Source organism: Alosa sapidissima, chromosome 22, assembly GCF_018492685.1.
Source record: "Alosa sapidissima isolate fAloSap1 chromosome 22, fAloSap1.pri, whole genome shotgun sequence".
Classification (NCBI taxonomy): domain Eukaryota; kingdom Metazoa; phylum Chordata; class Actinopteri; order Clupeiformes; family Clupeidae; genus Alosa; species Alosa sapidissima.
Genome location: NC_055978.1, coordinates 18498861 through 18510068, shown reverse-complemented (window position 1 = coordinate 18510068; position 11208 = coordinate 18498861). Strand labels below are relative to the sequence as shown.

General features: G+C 40.3%; 1 protein-coding gene across 2 annotated transcripts in view; it reads right to left on the bottom strand.

Annotated features, from left to right (window-relative positions):
- Window positions 1–1044: 1044 nt before the first annotated feature.
- si:dkey-159a18.1 (sortilin) overlaps window positions 1045–11208 on the bottom strand; it is a 17401-nt gene continuing 7237 nt past the window's right edge. The window contains exons 13-21 of one of the 2 annotated variants that reach the window (XM_042079471.1): window positions 6610–6709; window positions 6154–6325; window positions 5353–5546; window positions 4922–5114; window positions 4643–4759; window positions 4232–4358; window positions 3111–3217; window positions 2447–2564; window positions 1045–1816 (exon numbers count right to left, since the gene is read on the bottom strand). In XM_042079471.1, the coding sequence (XP_041935405.1) occupies window positions 1802–1816; window positions 2447–2564; window positions 3111–3217; window positions 4232–4358; window positions 4643–4759; window positions 4922–5114; window positions 5353–5546; window positions 6154–6325; window positions 6610–6709 (1143 nt within the window). In that variant the 3' untranslated portion in view covers window positions 1045–1801. Of the gene's footprint in view, window positions 2565–3110; window positions 3218–4231; window positions 4359–4642; window positions 4760–4921; window positions 5115–5352; window positions 5547–6153; window positions 6326–6609; window positions 6710–11208 lie in introns of both variants that reach the window. The other variant, XM_042079470.1, reaches the window with a different exon arrangement.

Here is an 11208-nt window from a genome sequence, read left to right as displayed (position 1 = left end):
ATACCTGCAATTGAACAGCAATTGAATCTGTGCATATGAATGATTTTAATGACTTGACTTCAATCCATCTTAAAGCTCATAGGCACAGGGGACAGAGACACATGGCACAGGACACAGGAAGTAACAAAGGCAACAGGAAACCAGGAAGTGAACAAGAGAACACATAAAGTAAAACAGAACACGGCAGGACAAGACTCTTACACCTGTGGGACGTGTGGAGGTGGTTGGTGAAGAGCCTCCACTTGCACACCTGAGGGGAACAAAGGCAGGGATGAAACTGATGAGACTGTGGTGGTGATGTCATCTCCTCCTGCATGGGAGGAGGTCAGCTCTTTGTCTGAGTTGATTAAGCATACCATGACCAGACTGCCAGTAAGTGGGGTGATAACACAATAATAACAAAGCACACTGTTAAGCAGTTGAAAGGATATTTATTGAAACAGCGTCACTTATCATAATACATGCAGCCAGAGAAGTTATTATTGAGCAGCTAACATTTTTATCGGGGAAGAAAAAACAGGAAACAGGAAACAGTCTCAACATATTCCTGCAGATATGGTTTGAAAATATTTAAATGATAGTTTGCATAGCTGACACCACAGATCATGTTCTTTTCACAGTAGATGCAATAAACTTATTTTGTAAAATGCTTCCGGTCCTTAAATATGATTGGCTGAATCGTGTTCAATGCCGTTGTAAAATTTACATTACATTTAAGTTCTGATCTCATGACATTGTTGAAGTGTCTTCATGCCAAGTGCTTGTTTTTTTCATATTCCAATGCCTAGTGCTTGTTTTGATCACATTTAGATCATTGTACACCTGTGGGACGTGTGGAGGTGGTTGGTGAAGAGCCTCCACTTGCACACCTGAGGGGAACAAAGGCAGGGATGAAACTGATGAGACTGTGGTGGTGATGTCATCTCCTCCTGCATGGGAGGAGGTCAGCTCTTTGTCTGAGTTGATTAAGCATACCATGACCAGACTGCCAGTAAGTGGGGTGATAACACAGTGATAACACAATAATGACAAAGCACACTGTTAAGCAGTTGAAAGGATATTTATTGAAACAGCGTCACTTATCATAATACATGCAGCCAGAGAAGTTATATTGACCAGCTAACATTTTTATCGGGAAAGAAAAAACAAAAAACAGGAAACAGGAAACAGTCTCAACATATTCCTGCAGATATGGTTTGAAAATATTTAAATGACAGTTTGCATAGCTGACACCACAGATCATGTTCTTTTCACAGTAGATGCAATAAACTTATTTTGTAAAATGCTTCCGGTCCTTAAATATGATTGGCTGAATCGTGTTCAATGCCGTTGTAAAATTTACATTACATTTAAGTTCTGATCTCATGACATTGTTTAAGTGTCTTCATGCCAAGTGCTTGTTTTTTTCATATTCCAATGCCTAGTGCTTGTTTTGATCACATTTAGATCATTGGCGTATGATCCATTATTGAGCGATTACTTTAAAAGTTACCTCTACATAGCATAGCGAGTGAAAAACACAGTGTATACTCAAAATTGCTCTCACAAGACAGAACTGAATATATTATCAATAGAAAATAACCCTCGAGCAAATATTGCCTCGAGCAAAGTCGAGCAATAAATATCTGGTTTAGATAACTGCGATTTCACATTTCTGCATCAAAGTTGTCCTTATAAAGGCATGACAAGCTACCAAGCTGTGTCCCCATGACTAGACAAGAAATCCAAAGATTGCAAGTCACCCTGGAGTAGCTCATTCTAGAAGTTAGCTCATCTGAAGATCCCATTTCTGTACATTTGATCATTGAATGAGCTCCTGTGGACAGCAACAAGAAAGACAAATCAAGGAAAAGGATTTACATTGTAACTATAACCTCACAGACATAACATTAGGGGCTGTCAGGTCATGTGTGAATTCTGATTTCTGATCTTAATTAACTTCTAGGTAGCTAACAGCCTTTAACTTGACTTTTATTTGATCAATAATCATAACAATGTGCATTATCCTTAACCCCTTATGACAAGTTCAAATATACATTTTTGTAATTATTGGTAGGCCTTTTCTACAGTAGTATACTAGTATTTAGTGTTTAAAATCATGGTCATTATCATGTAGTGTTCATTATGTGTTTTCATTTGAGAATATGTGATCAGTTTGATTAAGTGTTTTGGTATTATTTTGAGAGCAGCAAAGTGCAGTTTGATATCCTGTTGCAGAACAGATGTAGGTATCACTTAAGACACTAAAGCCATTGTGCTGATTTAAAAAAAATAATAAAAAAAAACGTCTTTTGGACGGTTGTCAGTGTCACCAACAAATACAGCCCTTTCTTATAAGTCACCTGGGCATTTGGAAGTAAATATATGCATTTGGGGTGTGTCGTAACACCTATTGTTATCGCTCTCAATCAGAGATTAAATATTTGTGGTGTGCGTTCAAACACACATCATCTGAGTCTGCCTGGTAGCTTCCTCGGTTGCTGCTGGTCTGGGATCCAGGCTCCGGGTGAATACACTGATCATCATCCTGCAGCCGCAAGGCAGAGAAGAGATACGCACGTGGCCTGTGGAGGGTAGAGACGGACAGTATCACACGTCATCGTCATCATCATCATCATCATCATCATCACACAGCTTCAATCATTTCAAATCCTCATCAGCCGAGTGATATGGCTCCACTATTCTTTGGGTCTGAGCACACACTCTTAAAACGAATGTGTTGGAAACAACTCCAAACTGTTGTCCCTATCTGGACACAGACAAAAACAATGGAAGTTGTGTTGTTTTCAACACATGTGTTTTAAGAGTGCATTTGATTTTGTCGTTATTTGGTTAAAGATTCTAACAGAATATCAAAATATCATTATTCATGTATTACTTTGAGTATCTTGAGAGCCAGAATATATTTTACTCTAAGGCCATTCACAGACATGTTGGTATTTAGTGATGGTAAATGCAGGTGCACCACCTGTTGGGTAGATGTGGTACTACATTAAAGGTTACTTAACAGATAATTTTTGTTTACTGTGAGTCAGTACAATAATGGTAAGACAAGTTGCCCCTTGAGAAAGGCCATAGGACTGTTTGTCACTCTGATTGACATATCTCACCTTGGCCTTGAAATCATCTTCCTGACAGTGATGAGAATTGCCACAGAAATTACCACAGCGACAACACCCACGGTCACACACACCACAATCAGCTTCAGTGAATCCACCTGACAGTAACAGAGAAGTTCACACACATCAACCCTGCGACTCTTTTATCCTTTCTAAACATACATACAATCAATGTGTGAACCTCACACATGGCTCAAATGATAGAGCAACTGAGCAACATACTAACAGCATTTAGATAAAAGAATGTACATTTTCACTGCGGTAATTGTTGTTTAGCAGGATAAAAAGCTTCTGCTAAATGAATACATGTACATATTTTTGAAGTAAATTTGGGACTTTTGCTTTTATGTGGCTCGGTTATGAGAGTCAGAGAGAGATGGGGGTGGAATCAAGAAATGACTGACGGTGGTCAAAATGGCCGAATAGAACCAAGGTCTCCTTGGGAACTCAGATCCATATATGGTCGGGATGCTTAAGCAATGGGGCACAAGTAGGACTGGAGTTGGGTTGGTGAGAATATACCTACAGCTGTGGTTCGGCTGGAGCCCGAGTGCTGTAACCATAGCTGCGAATATACCCTTTACCAACCCCACTCTCACTCATGCCATATTGCATTTATACAACAGTTGTACTACCAATTAATCAAAATTAAAGACATCAAATTGTGTTTTCTATCATTTATTTTGATAAACGATAGAAAATGTTCCAAGCTTAATCTTGGTGTCTCCTGTTGACAAGCAACGCAGCATATCACACGAGAGCCAAGCTCAGTGAGAGGCTATATGTGCTTCTTCAGCACACAATAATTTGTCTACTCGCTGGTCTACATGTCACATGCTAAATTGAACATTCACCCTACTCCATCCATTTCCTCACTCAATGACTGTCAAATGTGACGTTAACAAATCGCTGCTCTCTCGATTTTAAATTCAGGTTGGGGTGATTACTAGGGGAGAAGAGTCCAAGTGGGGATGTTCTGGGATATCCCCACTCAAGAATGCCTCTGGTCCAATCAGAAAGTAATAAATAGTTTGACCGGACCTAACTGATGTATAATGCTGCTGGCACCACAGATCCCCTTGAATAAATGTAAATATGTGTGTACCACTCACAGGTTTCTCAGGATTGGGACTGATGGACGAGGCCTGACTGCCATTCCCACAATGTTTCTGACCTGAATTGATCCGCCGCAGGGGTGAGAAGCCTCCTTCACATTTATCACTGGGGACCTTCCGATAGCTGCAACCACACAGGCGACATTCAGTGAGTCTGTGCTACAGTACGTGTTGTGTGTGCGGAACAGTGAGATAGGGAGTTTCTATGCATGTGTGTGACAGAGAGAGGTGTAGTGGGAGAGAGTCTAAGCATATATGTATGTTTGTGTGTGTGTGCATTATTGTGTTTTATTGCCAGAGAAAATCTTTGTATGTGTATGTGTGTCTGTCTGTCTGTCTGTCTGTCTGTCTCTCTCTCTCTGTATGTGTGTGTGTGTGTGTGTGTGTGTGTGTGTGTGTGTGTCATACCCAGAGGTCTGAAGCGTTTCCACCACTCCATGCACACACACTTCGAGGGTCTCTTCTTTGAAGTCTGCCTGTTTCACACACTCTGAGCTGTTCTTATGACGATAGTAACCATAGTCACTGTAAAGACAAAAAATGGCATTACTTTAAGTGACCAACAACAACTGGCTTACCATCATCACCACCATCACCATCATCATCATCATCAATTATAGTCATCATCATCTATTGTTATTATTATTATATATATGTTATATTATCATGGGAAAACAGCACCCTCACCACATGTAATCCTCCATAGTACATGGACAAGGTGTCTGTTTCCTGACGACAACGTAATCCCGCCCATTCCTGCAGACGGCCAGTCTTCTGAGCCTCCTATAGGTCTCCTTGTAGCCTAGGACACACCCATCTGTCTCTGAATCTCCGCCCTCCGTCGCGTGAGCCAACCAGGTCACGTAGTCCCTTTCTTGACCTGCAGAAGGACACATGTTCACCACATGAAGATGCCTTCAATCTTGAGTATTGAACATGCAATGTGGGGTTATCCTCTGTTGGTCCAGTTAAAGAGAAGGCCAGATGATTCGTTGAATATGTGGCAGTGACATAAGAGAAGATTACTGAATCAACACTACTGCTTATCAGTGTGGCATACAAACAGCCCATGCCTTTGAGACTGATGCTGTTTGAATTTGTTTTATTTACTGACTCACACTCTCGGGTGAGTAGACGCTCAAAGTCAATGGTCACGGCGACCCACATGGGCTGATCATCATCCTCTGGCCGATAGCCCCACACACTGATGTTCATGGTTTTACTGCCAGGTTCAGACGCTAGACCGGCGAAGAATATGGGGTGGTCAGTGAAATTATAGGACTTCCAACACTGACCCTCATCTGTTGAAAACCTGAGGAAAGGACACATAAATGAAATAAAAGGTCACCCTTTACTTGGATGATCTATAATTTACTGTACTGTAAAGTCATTTGTACATCTTTAAAGGCGTACGTACGTCTGTAAAGTCTGTGAAAGCGGGCTATCCAATACAGTGTTATACAGTACATTGATAAATAAAATATTAAATTGTAAGATTAATGCAAACATTTCGGTCCGGTTTCCCATACGTACTGTAGGCCCTTAATATTGACATTAACCTACATTACTGGTGACATTATTTATTTATGCATATTAATGACATTAAGTTGAGGCTCTGAACTGTCTGGATTTTCACAATGATATCAGATATACATAAGATATTTCATATAATATGTTTCCTACTGTATGTGGAAACGTTTGTCTTAACAAAATTGTGGGTTGTTGTAATATCCATCATGCATGTGCACTGTGCAGTCCTCCAATTTTAATGCAATATACTTTTTGTCAAATTTAGCAAATTTATCATATATAGACCTCTAGAGTCTAGGATATATATGTACTCAAAACTACTCAATCTGAGTTCTAAATTGGAAGCAATACACTATCCCAGCCATTGTTGACCTTTGACCCCTACTTACTTTATGGAGTTGATCTGCCGATCCTTGTGGGCCTCCACAGCCACAATGAGTCCACCTGAGTCCAATATGCTGTAGTGATGGGGTCCCTTCAGGATGCAGAACCAGGTGTAGCCCCCATCCCTGGAGATGTATACATCAGGCCGCATCGCAGACATAGACTCACCCACACTGCCTGAGGAGTCAAACATGGCATGAGAAATAGCCCTCCTCATGACTGATTAGCACAAAGTCTAATTCGGGTTCACCTTCTTTATTAACCTACTCTTTTACTCTTAATTTCTCTCAAAGGTGGGAATTAGGAGAAGGAAATCAGATAATTTTTTTGCGAAACAAAAGACATTTTTCAGGACAGAAACATTTCCTCGGGGGAGCCATAGATTGAGCGACATTAGGAGATGCATGTGTGAGAGTCATAGATGGAGCGACATTAGGAGATGCATGTATGAGAGTCGGTACCGTGAGCGATGACCAGTCCGATGGCGGTGGGGTCAGTGAGAGGCAGCATTGGGGTGATGTTGTTGTAGCGGCTGTGCTCCCCATGGATGTGCAGGTTGCACTGTAACATGCAAAACACAGGAGACAAACACCTTCCCTGTTACCAGTGCTAGATTCCACCAGAGGTGGAAAGTAACGAAATACATTTACTCACGTTACTGTATTGAGTAGTTTTTCTGTGTATTTTGTATTTTTTAAGTAGTTTATAAAATCGGTATTTTACTTGATTACATTTTGAGTGAAGTATTGTATTTCGCTACATAAAAAATCCCATCCGTTACTTGAGTAAAAAAAAAAAAAGTTAAGACTAACGAAAACAGAAAGGGAGAGAAAAGAAATCGCGCCCTAACCCACTAGCCTAGTGATAATGATCAGCATGTAGCCTACAACAGGACATGAATCAAGCTGGCGCCATGCTGTCTTTCTGAAAGGGATGGAGATGGATCACGAGATGCATCAGATTACATGTGTAGCCTAACCTATGAAAGTGTATTTTCCGCTATTTCAATGGGTTGTCTCAGTTCGTTTTAGCACTAATGATAGCTGAGATATTCAAGCAAACACCATGGGATTTCGTGTTTTGACGTTTGTGCTCACCTTTCTTTGGAAAGAAGTTTATTAGCAGTTGTTTCCCCTCATTTTGATGTCTCTCTTTTTAGTAACCTGACTTGGGTCCGTGTAACGCTTTGCAGTGCTTTGTTCTATTTGTTCCATCCATTGGGTCCAAATAAAAAATGTGTACAATAATCCAATTTTCAATTTGTTTTAACTGGTCAGCAAATAGATAATTGCTGCTATTTTCTAAATGTGTCATTAGTCACGCAAGATAAAGAAAACAGAAACTGGATTGGAAACAAAAGTAAAATTCAGTTAATATTGGATTTTGGCCCCTTTTTTTTTTTACTGTTTTTGTTGGGCTGAACCACGCGTAGGGGTGGGTGACCTGATAGATATTGGCGCGCGGTGTTGGTGATCACATTTTATCAGCGGATGTAGAGCATAGACTGTAAAAAATAGATGTAGAGATGGAGGGCTATCAAACACAGTTCCGCTTGCATCAAGGTGCCAAGCGATTGATAATGTCAGCTCGAGATCAGAACTTCAGATGCAGAGGGAGACATTGCTGCGTCCTGACACTTATGAGTAGGCCTACGTGAGCCCTAGTAGCCTACAGGCCAATGTAGGCTATTTGCTGTTGAAATTAATAAATGGATAAACGGATAAATTAGGCTCACCGTTGTGTCTTCGTTTAGCCTAATGAAACCTAGTCTAGCGTAAAGCGTTAAATAAGCAAAAATACCATGTCAAACAGTGCTCGGGGTAGCCTGTATAGCCCGGTATAGCCAAGACTGACGTCGATGACATTCTGCTTTGGGGAATTATTTGCTATGGTATTCAAATATAGGCTACTGTAGATATGTTCAACATAGGCTGAAAGTTATGTTTAACGTGCCTTCTCCCAAAAAGTTTGTCATTAATCTCTAAAGTAATGAGTCAAAATCACAAACAACTTCAGGCGGCGCTCCCTTCCACCATCTAGCCTGGCCCAGCTAGATGGTGTTCTCCCCCCGGTGTTCGTGGTTCAGTCCAACCACAAGGGCAAAAAAGGAAAATTAGAAAATTGACGCATCATTTCAATGTTTAACTTCTGAACAGAAAACCGTAACTGTGCTCAATTGAAAATCAAAATAAGCAACAATAACCCATTTACTGTGCCGTCCTAAAGAATGGATAACGGATTTTTAAGCCTATTTTTATATTTTTTCATGTGAATTCTGCAAATAGAACATAGCACTGCAAAGCGTTACACGGACCCACCAGCAGCACAACAATTAGCGGTCCACTACTAGCGATGCTCAACTAAATAAACAAAAGATAGACTACCTTATGAATCGTGCAGGCGGACTAAACCATTTAGCTCTTTAGCAAGGGAGAGTGACCGTAGACAGTTTTCACTATGTTTAGTATACAAAATCCAGTCAGTCAAACTTTAAATTTCGTCTGACATTAATTTTGACATTTAATTTGGAAGTTAAAATATTCAGGTAAAATAAATATATGGTGGACATATATATATATTTTTTTTCAGTAATTAGCTTAAATTTCCAGTGAGTCTATTCGAAATTTTCACCACACATTATATTAACACACGTATAAAAAATCCAAACATAAGAGTTAAGTGTATTAAAGTGGAATGACACAGGAAAAAAGTATTGAACGTGCCTACTGATATTTCTTCAATACTTTGTGGAAAAGCCTTTGTAAAGACAGCTTCAAGACATTTCCTGTATGACAAAACGTATTAGTCACAGTATCAGGTGTGATTTTGGCCCATTGTTCTAAAGAGATTCCAGGGTTCCCTCTTGTGAATCCTGATCTTTAGTTACTTCCAGAACTGTTTAATTGAATTTAATTGAATTGCCTGCCTTCAAGTCTTTCTGGAGCTTACTCCGAGTGGTCCTTGGCTTTTGGAATTGACTATCCTTCTGACTCCCTGGTCAGAAATATTGCGAGGAGATCCTGCATGGCAGTGATGTTTCTTCCACTTGCAGATAATGGCTCCCATGCTGCTTACTGAAGATTCTGAAGTTTTGAAATGCATCTGTAACCAGTTTCATTGATATGTTTTGCAACATTAAGGTTGCAAAGGTCTTGGGAGAGCTTTTTGCTTTTATCCATCATGAAATGTTTCTTGTGTGACACCTTGGTAATGAAAAACCTTTTTATAGCCCATCAATATACTAACTAAGCTTATATTAATTTGCACAGATAGAAAGGATAACTACTCTAACTACTTACAGATTCCAGCTCGTTCCTTCCCTTTCCTTGCCTTAGTGCTTTTTCTTAGCTTGTTCAATACTTTTTCCCTGTGTTATTCCACTTCATTACACATGACTCTACTTATGGAGTTGTTTGGATTTTTTATGTGTGGATTACCTGAGTTATTACTAATGCCTGGTGAAAATGTTGTACCCCCCGTTCCACTTTTCATGGGCCCTCTCCTCCATCCTCTCCATCCCTATACTTCCCACTCTCCCCCCCCAGTTCGACGCCCTTTAATCTGCTGAACCTTCTGCTTGTTTCCAAATATAAAAAAAACAACTCAACATTGGCCTGCCTGCCTCTGCTGCCTGTGAGGGGCTTTTCAGTTGGATTACTGTTCACTGCAAAGCGACGCAAGGATGAGTGCAACTAACTTTGACAATCAACTACTGCTCAAACTTAAAGGAGAACTCCGGTGATTTTTCACATAGATCTCCATTTCTCAACGTCACCGAGTACTGTCGGTATGAACAAAACTGAAACAATCGGTTTTACCTAGCTCGAGTTGCTGCAGCTACAGCGCTACACACTGGGAGCATGAACATGGCTGCCTTAGCTGCTGGCTGCAGCAACTCGAGCTAGGACCAAAGTCCTTTTCAGGCAAGAACCTCCACTCGGCGGCCATATTGCAACACTTTTTGGCCACTTATCGTGCATCTATTTCGGCAGAAATGCGTGTGCGTAAGGCTTCACGACACCAATCTTGCTCCAGCAGCGAGATCACAACAGATGATTGGCACGATGTCTTCACAGCACACCACATGATTGGCTCAATGTATTTTACAACACACCACATGATTGGCTCAATGTATTCACATGTCAACGTTTTGCCGCGGAAGGGTTGTGATCAGGCTTGGAATTTCACCATTCTGGGGGCAAGGCCACTTGGCCTTCAGTTGGGCATATTTGGTGGGGGGCACAAAGGCCACATGTCAGGGCACCAAGGCCAAAGTTAACTATACAGTAGTAGGCTATAAAAATGATCAAAGTTTAGCCTATTCACTGCAGTAGACCTGCATCACTGTATGAAACATTACAAAAAAATTAAATGAAAACATGACATATTACATAGAGCTGTAAATCATCTGAATATCTAGGCTATATATAACATTTATTTTATATTTGGCCTGTTATGAAATCATGTATTGAACAATTTAATCACAGCTCCGCTTTAAGAAACTCAAATAGCCTAGATGCATGCTTAGCATTTTGTGATCATTAAGGCTACTTTCACAAATTCTTAGTCAGCTGTACTCTGATTTACCAATATCTAGGCGATATTTAACATTTATTTTGTATTTGGCCCGTTATGAAATCATGTGGAACAATTTAAACACATTGTAAAACTTAAAGCCCAAATTTGGAGACATCCATGTATGTCGAACTTTACTGCAAATTCAAAACTGGATTACTCTGGAACGGCTAACTGTACAGGGGACTGCTTTACACCTTTGTGTTCGGTAAGGTCTCCTGTTTATTCTGATATATGGTTTGTCATGTGTTAAAAGAAGGGTTCGTAAAGTATTCCACCGAGATGAATGGGTAGGGAGATCATGGGACGCGAAACCTTCAGTAGAATGTATGATTAATTTTAATTATATTATTTACTTTTCTCGCGAACCGTTCAACACAGCAATTATCGGCTAACATCGTTTAAAAGCTGAGAAAAAGCTCTTTCATGTGATACTTGTGATGTCTGTGTGATGAATAGGCTACTTCGCGAGTAGTTCAACTGAG